Below are 22,657 nucleotides of genomic sequence, written 5' to 3'. Positions count from 1 at the left end.
TCACTCGCTTCCCCGCTTTGGACTGGAACCGGGCTGATCCCCTCCAACAGGCAGCACCTGCCTCTCTGGCCGCATCCCTGCACGGGCATCTCTGGAATGGCTTCTGCGTCTATTGCAACCATTAAAGCTTCTGGGTAATCTTTTGTCATTTTTATGTCATTATCCTCAGAAATATTTAAAGAAATTTTAACCTACCTGAAAGTGAGGGACTCGAACAATCATGCTGTTTCAGGGTGTTAAAATACAGGAGCTTATTTTGCACTTTATTATGTTTAGGGTTTTGTATTCCTGACATGTTACGGGGTTTTTTGGATTTGTGGCATGGTCATGTCACTGCCACTCTTCTTAAGCAGAAGCAGAGTGTCAAGAGAGGCAGAAACAAAAAAAAAGATAAGTTTGCTTCAAATGTTTTTTTTTTCTATAATGAAAGGTAAAATAGCTCCCTTCCCATTGCATGTCACTTAAGGAAGAGAGCGCATGGGTGCTGCTCTGCGCAGCTCTGAAGGTGGGCAGCATGAGTTATGATATAGTCGTCTTTGTAGGCAGAATGAATTGGGACTAGCACGTGTAAGAAGCTTACATGAATTACATCAGTCACAGGGCATAAAAGTTTTAACTTTTTCAACATTTTAACTTGTATGCATTTTTATTCATGTATGAACATAAATTGCTCTTTTAAGCATGGGTATGCTGGCTTTGGCTAACTTCTCTTCCTAATTTTAATTGCATATCTCTTGGGGCTACATGTCAAAATATGACAGAGCCTCACAGGGCATGCAGGATATAATGAAAAAAAAACTAAAAGTCATATGGTTTCTGTGTGTTGTGCACTTTTCTCGTGCATGTCCCAAGGATATGTGGTGATAATGTTAATTGGTCAAGCGTAAACCTCAGGTCTAGTTTACATTTTCCATTTTCAGAAGGAAGAACTGGGAAGAAATTTGCATTTTGCTGGCATTTAAATGCATACAATGTCTTTTAGAGAAGCTAGCTACCTGTATGGTACAATGCAATATGTTTGGCTAGTACTACTTTCTTGTGAAAGGAGAGTGAAACATCCTCTATGTAAGCATTTTTTCACTCTTTGTAGCTTAAAGTTATATATAAACCACAAATTTCTTAGGTTCTTGAACCCAGACTTCTTACAGTGGTCCTTTTTGTTCTGTGAAAGCAAGCTGTCTATGTAGGCACTAGGTAGATAGATAGATTTAGATTTAGGTTTAGGTTTTTATATATATATATTTATATGTAAATATATATCTATCATTCCACTTTCTATTGTTCAGATTGAGCAGAATGAAGATGGAAGGTCATCATTCCCCATAATAAGATTTTATGCTTACAGGCTCTGATACAAACAAACTATTGCTAAAAACAATCACAATTTCTTCGTATAGTGAGCTACATTTCAGGTGTTCATATAAGCAAAAGCATAGATTTTAGTGACTTTATTATTTGGGCATTTACAGTGGCTGATTTTTTTTGTATCTGTACAGTTGGCATAGGGTTTAACTGCTTTGGTTGTTGCTTTATCTGCATGTGCAGTTATTAACATAATCCACATTTATGTTTGTCATGTAGACATGCTAACATACATCTGTTTAAAACTCAGTTCAGCCTTACCTGTATGTAGCAATGGTTCCTCTGTAATATAGAAAATGCTATAATAAGGTCTCCATCTATCTATAAAATATGAAAGAAAGATAAATTAAAGCAAGGCATCTCAAAACATATCGATTCTATTTCTACAGAAACTAAACTCAGTGACTGTCCACTAAAGATCGCAATAAGTGATTTTCTGCGAATCTGATGACTTATGCACTGACTTGTTCATAATTTTTTTTCACATTGGGGCTGTTGTGTGGTTTCCATAATGCTATAAATCATGATTAAACACATAAAAAAGATTGTCGCCCAAGTTCCATTTTAAGCCAAGTGAAACATAATACAATATAAAATTTACATCATTTTCTTGATTAACCCTGATGAACCTTCAGTCATTATCCATTATAGTAAGAGCAAATTGGAAATGTTGCTTTGTTAATAAAACATGTATAGACATTTTCATGAGTCATAGATTTGACGGTTACTAACAGCTGACACATTCATAATGAAATACTGTACTTTGGCTTTCTGTGAAGGTACAATACTCCATGAGGCTGCAATCCTGTGTCCTGTACTTCAGTGCTGTATTTTGGTGCCCTTTGGACATCAGATATTTTTGAATGTTGAGCTAAAATCAAGTGCACAGAATATAAATACAGGCAAGAGTTTTCTCAGCCTTTACATTTAGGTACTGAATCTCTGTGTGTCTTTCCCTCCTGTTTCATAGGGGTTCTTAGCAGCACCAAGAGCATTTAACAGCTTAAATTAAAACTACTCATCTTTGTCATCCATGGAAGTCTGTAAAGTTTTGCTTCTTTTGCTGCTGTGCCAGGAATGTTTTCTAATAGACACTGCTGTTATTTCTGTAGTGGCAAAGTGCTCTTAGATCTGGCCTTAATGATTCATTACAGTCTTTGCTTTTGCTGCTTTAAGTCAAGTTGCACCAGGCTGAATTGCTTGATAACATTTTTCTACCAGTTACAGAGCTTTCCATTTTTGTGTGTTATGTGAAGTATACCTCGGTGTACTTCTCAGTCCTGCAATTAGCTGTGGGTAGATGGATCACTGTTCAGAGCCCCATGGAAAGAATAGGCTATATAAGTTGCTAGAGAAAAATGGGAGCAAGGAGGTGTTTTTTTCTGAAAAAGACCTTTTTTCAAGAAAAAGATCATAGAGGCAAAACATCATTTTTCACAATTTTCAGGATACTTGTTTTCATTTTTTTACTACCGAAACTAGCACTGAAGATCTTTATTGACTGAAATCCAGTTTTCAGCAAACACATCAATAAGAAGCTCAACAAACATTTTGAATAAAGTATTAAACACTTGCTGCAAAATGTCAAATAGATTTTTAAAAGGCCAGATTTTTTTCATTATATTTAAAATGTTCAGAACATCCCTAGAAATCATGAAATGATAGGAGTAAATTCAGTTTATTGCAACATTCAGTCTGTAAACTCTTCAGGATAATGCACCAAGACTATATGAATAATTTGCCTATGTGTGCACATCCTCTACAGAGATGAGCCGGACGGCTGATCAAAAAAAGCCCTATCGTTTTTGACTAATTATGACTGTAAGGAGCCTAAAGAAGAAGTTTCAAGGAAAAAAACCACACAAGCTTGGCAGATGATAACTGGAACAGTTTCCCGTGCATAAGGATGCCATGGAAAGCAGAAATCATTGTGGAAAAGAACAGACAAGTGGGGCGTTGTGTCTGACATCTCTGGCAGGGAAGCAAAGTAAGAAGAAACTGGATCAGATACAGCCATCACCAAGTTAGGTAAGGCTGTGTGTAGCAGCCCAGGGAATTCAGCAGTGTTAGGTTAGGCAGAAAAAAAGATTCCTTATTGATCCCCTCAGCTGTTGTATTTTTGAATTACAACATAAAAGTAACATTAGCAAAATCAAATGAAAGGGCTTCACTGTGCTTTGTCTGGTTTGTGCTCTTCAGTCTTGGTGGTTTTTTTCTCTCCTCTTGGAAAATATGTATGAGGATACAAAAGGAATACTTTTCCCTGTCTCATCTACAGTATCTGTTTCTTGACAGCTAAGATCTCCATTTAATTTCTGGAGGTCTTAAATATCGTTTTGGTTTGTGGAGAAAAAGAAACACCCATTCCAGGTGTAAGATTATTAATAGTGGTGAATTTGTAGCTTATGAATATACTTTCAAACAATATATTGTTAGAGCAGTACAAAATTAAAAGTAATAGTAATGTTCTGTTTCTGGCTTGGCTCAGTGGCATTATTAGATCTTCATCCATCTTAGGTATTTTTGCTAGCAGTTTTAGGGTTATAAAAAGAGAGCACCAGCACTTCATAGCAAAAAGAAAACAGAATATAGAATTACCCATTAATCCTGAATGGTGAATTTTTGTATACCTATGTATACTATAGGTATGGACTGGTAGATTTTTACAATGTGATGAAGTTATTTTCCCTGAAACTGAAAAAAAAAAATGGAATTATGTCTCAATTTCTCTCATTGGGCAAAACTTCACCGAGGGAAGAAAATGTGCATGTTTTGTCTGTAGCGGAGCTGGAAGAGGTGCTCTTGTACAAGCAGATGTTGAACTAAATTGGATTTTTTTTAATGTTCCTCTGTTGTGATGTTTACTGCTCTGACTCAACAACCTAGATCCCAGTCTCAATTGCAACGCTAGGTTTTCTCAATATTTCAATACATATTTAAAATTCAGTCAGGTTGCATGCAAAGCACTCGCATTTTGTGAATGTCAGATGTGAGTGCCTGTAAGATAACAACTGCACCCACCATTAGTCTTTCCTTGGTTTCCTTCCAGTTGCCCAGCGTGAGCCTTCAGAAGACCTGCCTTGAATGCTCAGATGCTGATTTTGCAGATATGATATGCATCCGTTTGGTGGATGCGATATATCTGCCCCTGAAAATACAGCTCCCCGTTTTGGACTCGGAATTTCCAGGCAGATAATTAAAGCAATCTTGCACCTTCCAGCCCACACCTGCCACCGCGCAAGCAGCCGGCCCAGCTCAGCTCCCCCTGATCATATTCATGTTTGGATGGAAGTGTTTCATGGTTAATACAAATCATAAACAGGCTGTAAAAGCTGAAGCGTCAATGAATCCTAGCTTTAAAATTGCTGGAAGCTAAAGTTTTAAAACTGATACTGCAAAGTGAAAAATGAAATTTAACCAGGCATTTTGGTGAAGGAAAAATAATTTATTGGATGTAAGATGAAAAGCTGTGAGAGTAAACATCAATCTCATCTTAGACACATGTCATTGATTGATGTTTGCTCTGTGCTGCTGCCTGGAGGTAAACTCTTTGAAATAGCAAAGTAGGTACTTTATCTGTCTGTGGATAGGAGCACAGTTTGTTAAGTTACTGCTTTTTTGAGACCCTGCTACATCTTTATGTTCAATCAAAGTGAAAACAGTAAATCAGAGTAATTGCTTTACCCCACGGCATTCCTGTTTGTAAATGGGAAAAAATACTGTAAAAATCCTCAAATTAACTTCTGCTGTTTAAGCTAGATAAAAAGTCTAAAAAAGTCAGTTGCAACCTAGGAAGGTATTTTATTCATTATCCCACTTGTTCATCAAAGGCAGCCCCTTTGTTATAAGCGAACCGATAGTTCAAATGTCGTTAGGGAAAACATTTAATGCTCCAAAATGTAAGGTTGCCCTATCTAAGAGCTCCCCATAACCCACTAGCAACTAGTTCCCAAACAGGCATTGTTTATACTTAGCTGAAAATGAAACTTGTACCAAGAAATTGGCCAGCGAAAACCATGGACGTGAACAGTGAGACAGAAAACAGGCATTAAATGATAGCACTTCCATGTTAAGCACAGCAATTCAGCAAGCAAAATAACCTGAATTGTTGTAATTAAATTGTCAGAATTAAGACTGTTTCCTAAAAATGTTTGGGGCTATTGCCTTTACAGGGTCTCAGGCTGGTTAGTCCTTTTGTGTTTTCAAATATTGCAGAGATACAGGAATGACGGCACATTTAAATTCAGAACCCAATTTCCATTCTGAATTCGATTTCATAATCACTGTCCTGCATCAGGGTTCCACTGTTGTTTTATTGTGTTGTATAAGTTTTTCCCTGGAGTTACTCTGTTTAGCTACTTTGGCATAAATGTGGTAATTCAGGGGAGAATTAGACTATTAAATATTTAAGAAAATGTCCTCACTTCAGCCTGAAATTCAGTGTATTGACTTGTGTGACAGATTACAATTTGTGGGGAAATGTTGAGAATAATCAGTAAACCATTTAAAAATTTATTTTCTTGAAATATTGCCTGGTTTTCATGGTTTTGAAGCAGTTCCAACTTTGTTCATAATTCAGAAATGACCATGTGCTAAAATTTAATTTCAAAGATATATGTGTCCTCACAGAAAACTTGTTCACGGGTCTAATTTTGTTCTTGAAACGCATGTATCTTTTAGTCACTTATGGCATGGGTTGTGTTTTGGGGGGGTTTTTTGTTTGTTTGTTTGGAACACGGTCGGCTCTGTGCGCTCCCAGGGGATATTCAGGGACTCCACCTGGCAGCTTGGGAATGGCTTCATTTCCATGATGCTGGGAGCGGGTGTTGCGGTCTGTCGGCGTTTTGTATTGAGCCTCTTAAGCTGATTATGGAAGAAGAAGGGTCAGTTTGGGCACAAATGGGGAAGTCGACAAAATCTGGGAAAGAAGCTCAGCCCTTGCAAACGGTACCTAGGTCTTCCCTAGCAAAGGCCTGCCAGGAGCTCGCGGGAACTTTGTTTTTGCCAATTTAAGAAATCATCGCATGTTAGCGTGAGGCGTCAGCTCTGCTTTTGTTATTAATATGTCCAGACTTCAGGATCTGAAAGTTTTGTTCGAAGTGCCACGCATAGCTGCTGGGGTGAAGGGGATCAGCCTCCTGGGTCAAAAACATTAACTACAAATAAACAAGGTACTCCTGCTAATCCTGTATCACAATATGTATGTGCGTGGGGAGGTAGAAGGAAGGTGTGTGTGTGAGGGGGTGTTGCAAACACACAACACAGAGAATAATGAACTAAATCTTTGGACTGGAAAATGATATTGGAAGGTCTGGAAAGGCAAAGGCGAGATTGCAGGTTACTGTAAACTATAACGAGTTCAGTAATTGTCACCAGGTGTGTGTATACGTGTGGTAACGCCTTCCTCTGTCGCGCCGGTGGGGCAGCCTGAGTCACTGCCCCCTTCCTTTGCCAGAAAATAAACTGATGTGGGGCAAGGGGAGCACCAGCGATCTTGCCCTCAATTTACCTCCCCGTGTCTTTTACAGCCTCAAAGATGCCAGCTGTTATGAGGATGGTGATCTCGTAGCAAAATAACGGTATCCTTCCTGAATGTCCCCTTGGTGATGCAGCAATTTTGTGGTTTCTGAAAAGGTCAAGCAGGGTCGTTAATGCACACCGTACGTCTGCGAAGGTGTGGAATTCCTCAGTGAAGGTGCAGTGCTTTAGTTTGTGGAAAAGGATATCTTCCTCTGAATTTAAAACTTGGCCGTTCCCTAAAACTGAAGGAGAGGAAAATATATTGGTGCATTGTCTCCACCCAGTTCATCATGGAGAGTAGACCTTTTTATTTGAGTTGTTCCAAGTAGTGATGTCTGAGGGAGGTAAATTGAGTCAGAAATAGTGTATTTTTTTAAAAAAAAGGAAAGAAAGAAAAGGAGACTCTTCAACACTTAAAACTTTAGGCTTTTTATATGATTGCTTTCAGCCTAGCCTGAGACTACATAACTCTTTGGACTTTGTAGGAGATTAAATCCAGTCCCAGGTTTTTCAGGGAAGGTTATTGCTCTGCTCCTAGGCTGTCCCCTGAGCTGTCTCTGTCTGTTTCTAATTAAGGACTAAAGGAAGCGGTTCCTTCTGCTATCAGGAGTAGCGTGAAGAAAGCTATGAGCATTTCTGTCAGTACTGTGGGGAGGCTGGTGCTGCCGCCGCCCTCCCATCAGGCACCAGCGCACCTGGGCTCTCCTCTTCAGGCTGCTCTCATGGGGAGACATGCTCACCTAGCACACGGCCAAAGAGTGGGTAGCCATCAAGGTAATCTTCCAAAAGTTATCACAACAGATCGAAATCGATTAAACATACCTACTCTGATCCATTGGAATTCTCATCTGCAAAATAGCTGGGAGTGAAATTATTCAAAGTATCCTAGAAGAAGCAGAGAAGGTAGGGCTGCTGTGACCATGTGGTGGTGATGGTGTGCTGAAAGTGCTTTGAGCCTGAGACACTGGTATTTAGACATAACTCATTGGTAAGTCCACTACGTCTCTTGGCAGATCTTAGGGCTGAGGTAAATCAAAGTGTGGTTTTAAAGCAGTGTGCTAAATTTGAGATGATAGTGTCATTTTTATAATACAACATTTATTCATATATAACTTTAGCAAGTGTTTGACTTGTTACTCATGCTTCAGTTCATGTCCTTTAAGCGTGAATTTGAAACAGATGCAGCATTTTAAAAATAACAATATAGCATTTAAAAACTATTTAAATTCATCCTTTTGGAGTTTGACCTGTACGAAACAAATATAAATGACACTGACTTTTGAGAGGTGAATGGTTACATGTTCTTTCGTTTCCCAGTCTTGCAAATCTGTTTCAACATTTTGGCCCATACTAGCAAAACTCTTCATCAATAAACTGATGTGTGAGCGTGCATGTAACACATATATACATGTACATCACCCACATACGCACACATGCCCCAGTGAGGAAAAAATCTTGAGATTTTCATGAACTTGTTCTTCATGGCTTAGCTGTGGAAAGGACATGCATTGTAAATTATTAAAAAGGTGCATCTACATTTGGGATTGTTTTAAATTACAAATTTAAAAAAAAGAAAGAAGGAAGAAAACTATTGAAAATAATCATTTTCCATTAACTGAAGTGTTTGCAATAAAGACAATTATAGCAGTTGGCAGTATTCTCCTCAAACCAAAATAAATAAATACATTTGGTGACATACGTTCAAGGAAATGTGATTGTTGCAATGTTCATGCAAATAAGGGAAGCCTCACATTACCAAAAGAATACAACTCTCAACTTGTAGCTCCTAACTTACTGCTTATAGATGGCTTGTTAGACATTGTCACACGGTTTTGCCATTTGCGTAATGATTCTGAATTATTGTAGGTTGTGCATTGCATTGCCAACAGTGAACTTCTCATTTGGAAAGGGGGTTCAGAGGTCTGATGACTTGTATGTCTCCATCAAATAAAGGGATAAAAATGTCCTTCCACTTTAGGAGTATCACACCAGTGCGTCTTTAAATTTGTATGAATGAGGCCTAGTGAAGAACGTTGCACTTGTTTACTTCCTAGAAACCGGGTAGAGATCAGTATTATAATTAATCTCAGGGGAGCTGCCCATCTCTATGTGACTGCAGGCTGCAGTCCAAATGCAGAGCATCTCAAAGAGTCAAGAGGTTGTGGATGGGGAAACATTGCTGAGGACAAAGTTGCAGATCCCAGGAAAACCCAACCCAACAAAGACTATTGAGGGTGGCAGAAAGTCTACTTCAGACACAGAGGTTTTTGTTCCTGATGGGAGTATGCTCAGAGAGCATGATGTAGTAACTGAGGACCATTGCTCAGGTAGCAGTAAATGACAACCGCTCTGCCTCTGGCCTTGGCAGCATGTGCAGCAGATGATCTCCGCTCACAGGGATCCTGGCTATCCCCTTCTTCCTTAGAGGAAGGCATTTTCCATGCCCAAAACTCCACCCCTATGATTGCCTCCTCATTACACTGCTTTTCAAAGAGAGGGTGTTGGCATGCATAACATAAATTGCTCATGAAAAATACGGGATAAAACCCAAAAAACCTCAACCACCTGTAAGTGGAATAAACAAACTAGTGGTTGGAAGCTGCCTCCAACCTGCTGTACTGAAACCGCGTGTTTCACGCTAAACCCCCATGTTTGAGAGCCCTACTCGGTGTTTGGCATCTGCCCTCAGATGCCCTCAGACCCATCAGAAGGGTACTCCGTAGTCCAGTTTGAGTTAGCAGCATTAACAAGTAAACATAAGATTTTGTGTTCGTTTGATGACTGCTAAGGCATTGTTTTTAAATACTAATAGCATCTAACATGCCCTATGTATTTTAAGCTCTCTCAAGTCTTGAATTAGAATCAGATAGCTGTTGGCCTTTTGACTGCCTTGCCTGAGGCATACTAGGTAGCATCACGTGGGTAGCCGATGCAACATATGTTTTGTTAACTGGGAAGCTGGTTAGCAAGACAACCTTTTTCTTATTAACACATGGTGCACTTACATGACATTAATATATATTTCTGCTTTACAGATTTACAGTGCCAGAAGAAAGGCATTAGCTGAGCTAAGTAAAATAGGCAATCAGCATACTCGTCACATTGTCCTGAAATAACACGTAAACCTTATTAGACACATTGGTTTCCTTTGTGAGGAGAATAAAACGTAACAGACTGACATGTGCAAACCTGTGTTGTTCTGTGGAAATTCAGGGAAAGGATTCTCTGGTTTATGTTGTCATGCATTAAACTAGAATTCTGGGGAAAAAAAAAATCATTTTTATTCTGGATGTCTATATTGTAACCAGACTAGTTCATTTCTAAAAATTAATACTGTTGTGTAATGCAGTGATTTTACTGTCTCTCCAGCCACACTCTACCAGCCATACATATACTATCATGCCAGTATTCATTTATTCATGCTCTGAAGTTGTGAGAGTGTCAAATCCATCAGAAAGAGGAATTGTTTCAGTAGTAGTTTCACGACTTGGCTGATTAACAGAGATCAGAAGAAGCAGCCTAACTGTGGAAACCACTACAGCATGTAGTTTTAACAGCTCTTTAGGGAGCTAGTTAATGAAAGAATCACTACAGAAACACATCCATGTGAAAAAAGGAGCATTCTCATACAACACTCAGAGGATATGTCATAAGTGGAAATATGTTCATAATTTCTATTTACTCATAGCTGTAATTACCATCTGCCTTAAGAGTACTTTCAGTCTTTGTCAAAGTTGCTTAGATATTTCCTTTGTCACATTTCAAGCAGAGAAGTTCTGCACAGACTAGATCCTGCCCTGTGATTTCTTTTTTATTCTTCTGTAAGAATTTAATTATCTATTCTCTGTGTGAAGAAAGCAACAGCATTCCCAGAGACCTGAGCCTCCCCAGCCTGCTTGGACTGGCATTCATCTGATTCATGTTCTTGCTTATTTTTGCCATCTGTCTGCAAACCAGAGTTCTTCACTTTTAAATTCACACTGGTTTATATGTTGCCTGCTAACTTTTAACTCTTAAAAAGCTATTCCTCTTTTTCCTGCAGTGTCTACGAGCCAGATAGAAACGTGCTGCGAAGGAAAGAATGGGAAAGGAGAAATCAGGAGGCCCAGCAGGAGGATGGCGTGTTTAACACAAGTTACTCCCTCTTCAGTGAACCGTACAAGGTAGATGCTTCCCAGCTGGGTGGCTATTTATTTATTTATTTATTTATTCCACAGTACAAAAACACAGCCTGCAGAAGGCATTGTCCAGGTTTCGGCACCCTCCCAACAAGTGCTAGCCTCACAAAATTTGCAGAGAACATTTACGGTTCACTGAGAATTGGATTTTATATTTTTATATATATAAATATATAAAAATATATATATATAAAAAAAATATATAAAAATACATATATATAAGCTTCTTATAATGTTCAGCAGCACATGAGAACGAAATAAACTAGAAATATCCTAACAATATTTGAGGTGGAATTAAAACTAGGAGGTGAAGGTGACGGTGCCCTGTTTTTGCAAGGCTTAGAAGAAAACAATTGTGTTAGAATTGTGTGTGGAGGTCAAGCAATACAGTAAACATTGTGCTCTGGCCAAGGTTAATGCAATGAAATATCTTGGTGTTTGCGTTGTTTTTTTTTTCCTATAAGCATTACCAACAAAATTTGTCTGCTAGACATGTTTTGCCCTCAGCAAAGGCAGAAGTAACTTATGAGTCTCAACTCCCTGCTTTATTCCTGGTGGTAACAGTGCTGTGATGAGGCTCAACCGTCTCTCCCCACTCCCTGTTAGAAGGGTCAACCAGGATGTTCTGCACTTTGCAGAAGCCTGAAAACCAAGCTCTTGTGAACAGGACCAGAGAGGGGTATCCCACAGGGGCTGCTCCTCTCTCCCAGCTAACCCAGTGACTTTGCCTGCGTGCATCAAAGCATCATCGTGCATCATCTGCTGTGCCCTTCCAGTAATGTCCAGGTTACTGTTACAACCACCATGTGGTGAAACCTTTCCCTCCATGCTGCATCGCTTGTCCTTGATGCTTTGGGTGCTTTAGTGCCTCTTCCCAGGAGTCCTGTTTGGGACCTGGCACTAGGCCTCTGCACCTGACTTCCATGCTTCTGTGTTTCTGCCCGTGCTCCAGGGTCAGCTTTTAGCTTGCTGTTCTTCCAGGTTGTTGTTCGTTTCTAGTCCCTAATAAAAAAGAAAGATCTACCACTTTCAAACCATGTCCCTTGACAGAAGGCAGCTCTGTCTGCCTTGAAGCTGACCTCCAGCTGCCCAAATTTCAGATTCATTACAAAGGCGTTTAGAAACCATGGGAAATGTCTTGAAGTCCTCAAGGCTCTACTTGAAAAAGTCTACTGTGAGACCAAGCAAGGGCTAATCCGTGGAAAAAAGCCTGAAACACTTAAGTCAGCTGTGTCTTGGCATTTAGTGAGGGCTCTGCTGCAATGGGGACTTAATGATTTTCCATCTGCTAGATGAAATCAAATAGACCCCTCACAAAAAGGGCCTGTCTTTTTGCTGGGTCCCTGATACCATTTTGTCTGTGGTACCTAAAGTTGGTAATACTGCTCAAATCACTTATAAAAGTGGTATAGTTGGAATATTTTGCGCACTTTTGTTATTACCTATGTGCCAATGTACTGACTGTCATGGCACAGACTTCATGTATCATGGACACACCAGTAGTTTCTGAGTTATGATGTCTGAAGGCACCTCTATGCAACCACAGTATAATTCCATCAACTTTAATAGGAGTGGATGAAAAATCACTGTTGTCTCTAGAAGCAGAGAGGATACTGAGTGGGTATCCTATGGGGAAGTCAGAATAATGGCTCCATCCATGCTTCTTCTCTTTAAACACTATGTCCCTATTTTGGACAAGCGTGTAAAGAAGGTGCTGCAGAAATACATCCTACAGCTGCCTTTGTCAAGGAAACATGGAGAAAGGCAAATCCCAGGACAGCAGTATAACTCACCCACAGCTCTGTTGGTGTGACAGTCACAGCCGCTTGGGATGGCCGGTCATTCTGACAGTATTGGACATCAAAACTTCAGCAGTGGCGTACTCCGAATGTCATGTGTACACTGGCAATGGACCATTGCTCTGTCTGAACTCATCCAAGCATTTGTGGACCTTCAGTGTGGGGGTGTAGAGCTGTGGCTTGGACTTTTTGATCTTACCGTGGAGAGAGGCTGACTGCAAAAGAGGAAACCTTTCTGTGAAAGCAAAGCTGAAACCCACTCTTACTGTCTTTAAAGATCATGTTCAAGTTTTAGGTGTTTCCAGAGGGGAATGAAGTTACAGGAGATACTCACTGCAAGCTCTGATTAAATTCAGTATTCCTCTGCACAGCTTGAGAAATGTGAGCTAAAGCCAAAGGATTTGCCATTCAGAAGGCCATATCTGAAAATCAAAGGCAAACTGGAAATCTCTTAAATCTTATGTCCTCTCTCACCTTGACATGTATCACTACTCCTGTAACATCAGATTTTCTGAAAAATCCTGACTCTTTGGGTTGCCCCTTATCCTGTTCAAAGTATCCATAGCAACCCTTTATGAAGGATTACAGGAAATCCAGTATCTTTTACTTAAAATGTCTTTTACAGGGGGTAAAAAGTGGGAGTTTCATTCCAGATATTTCCTGGACAGAATACCTTGCCTCATTAACCATATCAGTATTTTTAATGAAGAAAAAAATTCTGATGACCTTCCATGCAACCATCAGGTTTATTTTTAGAAGTGTCGAATCTTGCAGTCTTCAAATGCATGGATACATCTTGCATTGCAGAAGAGTATCAGAGCACTGTAAGTTAGAAATGTTTGCACAGAATGCTTTTCCTACTTACTCATTTTGTGATCAAGTTTTCTCTATGTGAATGATTAATAAGGCCAGCAATATTTCACAGCAAATAGTAGGACAAACTGTTACATCTAAAGCTCATAACAAGTTACCTCAGATCTCATCTTGTTCCCAAAAGGATGTAGGTGAACTCTTCTGGATGAGATCAGCTCAACACAAAATCTTCTCACCTCAGGTTCTCCCCGGTGTATCCAGAAGGAATAAACAACACCGACCAGTTGCCAGCATGTGCTGTGGTACAGGCATTAGATTGGTTTGCTGCAATTATTCTTGTGGCTATCTGGGATCCTTCAATACGAGGTGCCTCTGTGTGACCTTCACATCACATCCATATAGAAGACAATCTGCTGACTTCTCTGGGCTAGTGATAGTCTATAGATAATTGGAAATTAGGCTTTTATTTACTTCCCATCCAAATAGCAGGCATCAGAAAGAATGGACCTTCTGTTAGGGAAGTTGGACTTTCCAGGGGCAAAACTTGCACATAAATTCTCTCACATTCATGGACCTAGAGGCAGCTGGGTGGAGAGCTGCCCCACAAGCTGTCTGTGCTGTAGGAGACTTGTGGGTGTCAGGAGCCCTGTTCCATTTGGTGGTCCTTGTCACCACGCTCCTGGCAGGGAAGGAAACCTCACACACACAGGCTGGCTGAATCAGGCTGGGTGCAGGTCCAAGGGAAGATCTCCCTCCCTAAAGGGAAGCTGGAAACACATCTCTCTACAAGGTATTTACACGAGGTGGTGGATCCACTGGAAGCATAGAAGAGATCCACTGGGTAAAAGGAAAATTTTCTGTGCCTTCCGGAAAGTAATTCTTCTGGTGAAGACGATGCCCAAGTGTAGAAACCATTTAATTGACCCCAGGAGACACATGAGTGTATCTCCAACCTTCTTTTTTTTCAGATGTATGTGATGCTTCCCACTTTTGAAGCCTTGTTAATAGTTTCCTCTTCTTTAGGACATCGATATGATTCCTGTGAAGCGAAGGAACACCCTTTGTTTAAGCCACTTGCCACCTGTGAATTAATGCTTTGTATTTCTTTTCATAGCAGGTTATCGTCCTTGTGACAATAGCTGCATATGCAGAGAGAAGATCAGGCTGTAGTGGTTGAGCCATTTTATTCCAAGTTTGCAAAGCAATGTTTCGCATGCAACACTTTTCAGTTTTTCCCTTCCCACTTGCCTTCAATATATTTTATTGATATATATTCAGCTCTGTTAGCATTGTAATGAATGCATATCAGAAAGCTAGCTGTAATGTATTTTATGTAGTTACAAGGTAGTGTCCTTGAAATTTGAGGGGACAAGTTTCAAGCAAGACAGGACTGCTTCTACTGTCTGACTTAGGAATGCTTCCACTGTAGTCCTCTGAAAGGTAGCATATGGCAATCACTGCACTCATTTACCGGGCATTTTTGCTTGGATTCAGGTTTTTTAATAGGAAACCCTAGAAAAAAGATTCTGAACTAGGGGAGTTTCCCTTACATTTTTTGTTTGAGTGACTTAATTTTATTTGAAGGCTTAAAAAGAGAAATACCCCCAATTTTCCAGAGTAACTGATGTTGCTGCTACATCTTTTGTATTTTCTATATAACTGTAAAGGGGTCTTCTCCACTCCCTTTACTCCCTTCTTTCTGTTTTCCTCTAAAACAGAGAGTCTTGAGATGAAAGCTTGGCCTTCTGAAGCCAATGGGAGTTTTCCCATCCAGATCCCATGGCTGGAAGAGAGAAAGGAGAACACCACTGCCTCATTACTGTCTTCCTCTGAAAACGTAAAGCAAAGAACATCACACACCTGAATCTTGGCAGGGTTCAGAAAAATCTCTGCTGCATAAATGCTAATGATACACCCTTTTGCTTACAGTGGCTTTTTAAAGCAAGAGTTTTCAATCTTTTCCAGTATGTTTTATTTGCTTGTTTTATTTCTTTGTGGAGCTTCTGCCTTTTCAGTCAGGAAGTAAATGGATGATTTTAAAAACAATGATTAATCTTAAAGGGGAGGGAGGATGGCTGTGCTCCCCCTGCTGCACACAGCAAGCACTGAGCAAATGTGAAGAATTTGGGGGGTTCTGTTCACCCTTTTTTTTGAAAGAGGAGAGTGCCCTAGAGTGAGCATCCTGTCTGTATTTTCAAAGGCGGCACATAATCATCTGTAGTTTTCCCGTTGTCCCACGAGCTGTCTTCAGGTCACCTCAGAGTATTTGGTTGGCTTAGACTGGTGGGTTCATTCAGTGCTTACACTGGATGTTGTGTGGCTTCCCAGATGCCATGTGAAAACTTAGGCAGGCAGAGAAGGAAACTGGGGATGCAGTGTTTTCATTCATGGCTCAAGGAGAGCTTGCACTGGGCTATAGGAAAAGTTTTATCATGGTCAGATTTAATCCAAACCATTCTGTGTAGTTGCAATAATAAATTTTCTAGTTTCCAGGTAATATACTTTAACTACAGCATGATACCAGTGATAGATTTCTTTTTTTATATACTCTAAGGCCCTTTATAGCTTTTCCAGTTCAGGGTAGATTTAAGATGTTGATAAGTGTCTTCAGAGACAATAAGGATTTTCGATTTCATCCCTCAACACCGCTGCTGAATAAGGCAGTGCTACTTCAGTAAGGATTTCAGCAGAAGCATGCAGGGAATTTTGTTTTTCTTATGTTGCCTGTTGCAGAACACTCGATTTTTGTTTTGCAGACTAACAAGGGGGATGAGCTCTCAAATCGCATCCAGAATACGCTGGGCAACTATGATGAAATGAAAGACTTGTTAACTGACCGATCAAACCAGAGCCACCTTGTTGGGGTTCCAAAACCTGGGGTTCCTCAGACGTCTCTCCCCAAGCCCGATGAACATCTTATTGCAGACTCAAGACCGTCGCCTCCTCCTCCCATTTCCAGCACTACTTCTTCCACACCAGCAGCCCTATCTGCCCAGCAGAGCAAAAGTGCCACGATGGGTTGGCAGAAGGCTGGGCAAAATGCCACTTCGGATGGCCAGCAGAGAGCAAGCAAGCACGGGCACCGGTCGCTGGAGTCACACAAGGGTGACTTCAAACTGACGAACCAAAAATCCAGTCTGGAGAAACTAAAACGCTATGCATCGAGTCCAACCTCCTCCTCCTCTTCTTCCAATACTGCCCAGCAAAGCTCACTGAGGGCCACGCTAGGAGACAACGTCAATAGAGTGCAGCAGCCGGCAAAGCTCAGTTGTAGCTCGGAAGGAGGAGCTCAAGCGCAAGAGAGGCCAGCAAAGCATGGTGGCGGGCACTGTGTCCAAAACTTCCCACCCTCTCTTGCTTCGAAGCCCAGTCTGGTTCAGCAGAAACCAACAGCTTATGTAAGGCCAATGGACGGTCAAGACCAGGCTCCTGATGAGTCTCCAAAGCTGAAGTTACCAGCAGAGACGACCAAGTCGTATAGGGGAGTGCCTTCTAACAAGCCCGATTCGGCCAGGACCAAGTCAAAGATAGCCAAGTTCAGCATTCCTAAGCAAGAAGAGGTAAGTGTTTTTATGCTTTTTATGACATAATCCCTTGGATGGATAGATGATGCCTTAGAGCTGCAGATTGCATCTGTCTCTACACATTTTTAACATATTAGTTTGCATGTTGAATTTTTTTTTTAACATTGACATAGTATATTGCAAATAGCAGCCTCACAGTAATGTAAAGATATCTCAACAGTGAAATGCTCACTGTCTTCAGGACCATAACACTTCCTACAATGGCACATTTTCTAGTAGTATATATTATTTCACTGACTTTTTTTTCCTGAATATCCACATATAAAGTCTGGATATTTTTAATTTTTTGTTGTTGTTGTTAGGCAGGTGTATTACTTCTAACCGTTCATATTTCATTGACTTCTTTCTCTTTGGCAATGATTAAATGAAGTGCTTGTGATCAGAAGGAGTTCTGCCATCCTCAATGATGTCAAAGTAGTTTGACAATCTAAATAAATTACTTAAACAATATGAAATTTGTGGAATAGATGAGAATACAGCAATGAGACTCTCCTTTTAGTTCATAGTATCTGTTTCTGTTTCAAACCAATTTCTGAGAAGACTGAGGTTTGCTTCCTAAAGAATCACCATCTGTAGAAACCCAGCCATGCTACAACTATGAGAACATGTCCGAAAGAGCTTCTAGACAACATTTCTGCTATCAGGAGTAGATATGAAAGATTTCTGCTTGTACTTATTTTATGTTAACTTATTTCACATTCTGTTTATGCCAGTAGGACACCTTGCTTTATCATTTATGCAGTTTGTGATTTTCTGTTTGATCTTTTTGGATGGGGAGGAAATGGTTGGTTTTGGCAGAATAAAGGGTGATTTTTTTTTTTCCTAGGGTGTATTCAGAGGCCTATATGCCAATACAAAGATGCTAACATCATCCTCTTGTGCAAATTGGTAGAGCTCCCATGACTTAAACAATTTATAGTATTTAGAGGACTAAACGACTCTGGCTGAATCACTATGACTTTCTCAGAGCAGAGACAGGGATTGTTTACTCTTATTTGACAGCTGTGGTGTGTCTTGAGATGTTTTTAGTCTTAACATTTTTGTTTCTGGCATTCTTAAAGGAGAGGAAAAATCTAATTTTTGGTGGAGTTCTCTGGCCTCTTAATGCCTGTTTTTCAGAAATGGAGTTGACTGTTGTATTCCCCCTTTGGTTCGATTTGGGAAAGAAATCTCTCTGGAAGCAATTACTTCTCTCAGCTCTTTTAGGCATTATACCCATGTGGTTTTTCTCTAAGTTAAAGTTCCATCAGTTCCAAACAACACGTAGGTGATATGTTGTTCCTGAAAAGGGGTTGTTTTAGGCTCTTAAGCCAGATTTGATAAGCAAATTTAGCATTCACAAACTGCTGTAATTGTGCAGATAGATCAGGTAATGGCAGATACTAATATCCATTTAGCTATTATTACCTCTTTCAGACTTGTGCTTCTATCTGCAAGTGGGAAGTATTGTTAGAATTAAAGATGCCTGTGGCAATTGTCTGGATATTTCAAATTTTCCCCCTTTACATGTATGCAATACTCGAAGGACTAGTTTGGAAAGGCGTTTTGATAGGCAATCATTTGTTTGTCTGAAATTCAGGCTTTAGCATTTGCATTCCAAATTCGCCTACCTCAGGAAAGAAAGCTTTCGTTTGTTGTATGTAATCTATGCCGATGCATAAGGGTAAATTTATACTGCAGCTTCTAGACATATAGACATATTTTGAGATTGCTTTAAACTAACTTGCTTATATACTGATGACAATGTAGGCTATGGTAGGAGAGAGTGGACTGCAGGGTAGCTACTAAAGTGTTCACCAACTTCTCACAGATTTTATGGGATGCAGTATTAATGAAACAGTATTTAATAACATAATATAAACATTTAGCTGAAATTGAAGGAGGTGGACAAAAAACATTGTCTGGTAGGTTAAAAAAGAGCTAAGTGATTATAAAAAATGATGGACAAATTACTTGGAAGAAAAATAGTAGGTACGATAGGTGTTGGGGTTTGAAACTGGAGCTAATGAAAGACAACGTTTAGATCTCATATTTGGAGGTCTGAGAGTTCTGCTGATAAAAGTGCCCAGCTTTTTTTCCTTTATCCTGACATTTCCTTTGTTCTAACATTTTCCATCCCAAATGGCAGAAGATGAAATTGGTAACCCACTGGTATTGCTACAGGGAGAAATATTGACCAAGACTGAAAGTTTTTTCAGTCAGTGTTGCCTAATCTACCCTCCCTTTAATTTTCAGTCATACTTCTTTTTATTTCAAAATGTTTTTCCATTCTTGTTATTTGTATCATACGTCTCCTAGTACAGTTTTGTAAGAATTTCCATGCATTTTTTAAATTTCTGCTTTCAAACTCATAAAGCTTCTCCTTTGCATCAAATGTTCACTGTCCCCTGTTAGGGACAGAAGTTTTAAGCTGCTCTCAGCACAAAATCTGTCATGGTCCTGTGAACTTTTACAGGCAAAATGAGGCCTTTCTTGTTCAGGGTGAGGCTAAAGGTGATGGCCAGGAAAGTCCCTGTATCCCTAGTAGCCATGGGAAGAGCAGAGATGCCATATAGGATGATCATGAGGGAAAGCAGGCTGACAAGTAGGCTACAACAGTGTGCAGGAAGCTATATGGAAACAGAAGTGAGAGTGGCAGAAAGCTGCCTAAGAGCAGCCAGGAGAATATGGGAAGCAGGAGAGGGGCAGAGAGCTTGGGGATAGGGTATCTGGAGTGCAGGTGGTGGAATGAAGCTTTATGTCTGCTAAAATAAAAGGTGTGAGGCTGAGATGGGCTAGGTAGGGCAGTTAGTGTGCTCCCGGGGTTACTGTAGGCAGCACCGTGAGGTGTTGCTGGCTTGTTGTCCACCGGGACCCCCAGGTCCTTCCCTGAAGAGCTCATTTCCAAGCCAGTCAGCCCCCAGCCTGTACTGGTGCTGGGGTTATTCCTCCCCCCATTCAGGAGTTTACATTTCCCCTTGTTGAATTTCTTGAGGTTCCTGTCAGCCCATTTCTCTCCAGCCTGTCGAGGTCCCTCTGGATGGCAGCACGACCTTCTGGTGTATCAGCCACTCCTCCCAGTTTTGTATCATCTTCAAACTTGCTGAGGGGTATCACCTTCAAAACTCTGCCCCAACATCCAGGTCATGAATGAAGATGTTAAACAGTATTGGCCCCAGTATTGGCTGTGGGGGTACACCACTAGTGACTGGCCTCCAGCAAGACTTTGTGCCACTGATCACCACCCTCTGGACCACTTTTATAGCCTTCACTTTCTGTCTGCAGGCCTAATTTTGTCATTACACATTTTTTTGCTACTTCAGCTCTTAAAATATGTTCATAGTGATACCATGGTCCAAAGCCTATACTTTTCAAATTAGCCTAGACAAATTCTACAGCTGTTTAACTGAACTGAAAACTGAACTGCAGGAGGCTGTAAGGGAAAGAGATGCAAACAGGGAAGCAAGATGTGAGTGCAGTGTGTAGGTGTGAGATAAAACATGAGACTCAAAAGAGGAAAAATTGGGGGGCAGGGGGCAGGGGAGAAGCTGCCTAGCCTGACCACGTAGAGAAGTGAATGGTGAGAAATTACCGTTTCCCCAACTCCTGCAGAGTTGGGCACATGAAGTGATGAGCACTTCTGTGTGACATTTCGGTTTTATTTTGAACGTCACGTGACTATAGGCAACTTCAAGTTCCACAGAGAAAACCAGGAAACAAGAATATACTGTTAAAAATCTCCTGATTTGCAAGTCCACTCACTAATGCATTCAAGCTGAGTCCTCTGTTTCCATGCACTTGCATTTAGCTTATAGTACTTTCCAGAGTCTATCCGTGTATCTAATACCTATGCACTTTCATTTGTGTTTACCAGTTTGAAGGAATCATCAGTGGAAAAATAAACACATAATGAAACAAAGTTAAGCTTCCCTGTAAGAACTGAAGAATAAGAAGCAATGTCACGCAAAGTATGTGTGTCTTCAGCAGGATACAAAATCCTCTTCTGTACATCCCTTGAGGTTTTCAGAGAAACAGGGCACAAAGTTGGCTGCAGTACAATTATTATTCACTGGGAATAAAATCACTTGAATAGAAATTATAGACCATTACTTTTCAATACATGAAAAAGGTTGATTTTTAATGTCGTTCAATACCCCATTTAATATTTTTAATCAGTTTTGGAAAGCCTTCAATATCTTGACACAGACTGAAGCTTATAACTTTTTTCTAATTGTTTTAATGAGACTAACTTGTATAGACCCGTGTGTAGAAAGGTAGCAGTTACTCATTTGGGAATTTAATCTTTAGGAGCCACGTTCATCAGTGTTAATTAGAATCCATCCCCAACCTCCAGGTCCTTCCAAAATTATTATACTGCTCTGCAGAAATGATAGCTCGTCATCTCAAGTACTGCTATTTCACATTTTGAACTACTTAGAAATTATATTGCTGTAGGTAAAAACCCACTGTATTGGATAGAAGGGAAGAGAAATTTGATACCAGGGTATAGAGGAAAAGAGGCAGGAAAATCAAGTGCCTCTCTTTTCTAAAATTTTGTTGAGTGAGACAATAAGAAAAACCTAAGATGGCAAATCATGTTCTTTATACCTGAGTTCTGTTTTTGAATTTCATCTTATAGGCTACATGCTGCTTTTTTATTACATTGAAGAAGCCTTATCTATTGTCCTTTGTTTACTTCTCTAAGGGTTATGGAGCAAGGAAATCGAGGTTGTATTCAAGAATGACTAGCAGTCTAATGGTAAAAAGGATAGATTTGGTTTTGTTAAATTTGGGAACACGTTTATGTGAAATGTAGATAAGGTCATCATGAGGACAGGTTCTTATTCCACTTCACGGAGTACTTACACAACTTCTGTAGCAGAAATAATGCACAATAGATTAAATGTTGATTTTTTTTTTTTTTTCATTTTTGCCCTGATCTTTCTCAGGCAAATTCCTGTTTGCCTGGATAAGATACTGTCTGCAGCCATTCTCATTCGAGTGGCTATATATAGCTATCAGCATCTGGCACACTCGCTAGCAAGTGTTTTAAATCTGCAGTCTTTTTTGCCTATCAGTTCTATCCCCATATATTCACAGAAAGCAAAAAACCCCCACAACTCTTTCCTCCCCTTCTTCCCTCCCTCTGAAAAAACCCTCCCAAATGTGGACTTAATGTCAGTAATTTGTTCAAACCCAGACTAATTTGTTCAAACCCAGACTCTTTTAAGGAGAGCTTTGGTGCATAGTACGTATAATAAGTAGTTCCATTCCAGTTTAACATTGAAGGTGGAAGTTCATGTGTGAAAAAACAAGTGCAGCTACATCTCATTTGACAACAGAAGCTCCAGCGTAGACTAAATTGGGAAGATGGTCATGGTCAGTGCGTACTTCCCCTGGAAATGCTTCATATCTGGATCTG

The 22,657-nt window shown here is 40.1% G+C and overlaps 1 protein-coding gene across 1 annotated transcript in view; it reads left to right on the top strand.

Annotated features, from left to right (window-relative positions):
• Positions 1 to 10,171: 10,171 nt before the first annotated feature.
• Positions 10,172 to 22,657, top strand: part of AFF3 (ALF transcription elongation factor 3) — a 278,904-nt gene continuing 266,418 nt past the window's right edge. Inside the window, exons 1-3 of the mRNA XM_072855188.1 lie at positions 10,172 to 10,182; positions 10,925 to 11,045; positions 16,429 to 17,232. Coding sequence (XP_072711289.1) covers positions 10,172 to 10,182; positions 10,925 to 11,045; positions 16,429 to 17,232 — 936 coding nt within the window. The remainder of the gene's footprint in view (positions 10,183 to 10,924; positions 11,046 to 16,428; positions 17,233 to 22,657) is intronic.

This window comes from Ciconia boyciana, chromosome 1 (genome assembly GCF_034638445.1).
Source record: "Ciconia boyciana chromosome 1, ASM3463844v1, whole genome shotgun sequence".
Lineage (NCBI taxonomy): Eukaryota > Metazoa > Chordata > Aves > Ciconiiformes > Ciconiidae > Ciconia > Ciconia boyciana.
This window is presented reverse-complemented; position numbering and strand designations above follow the sequence as displayed.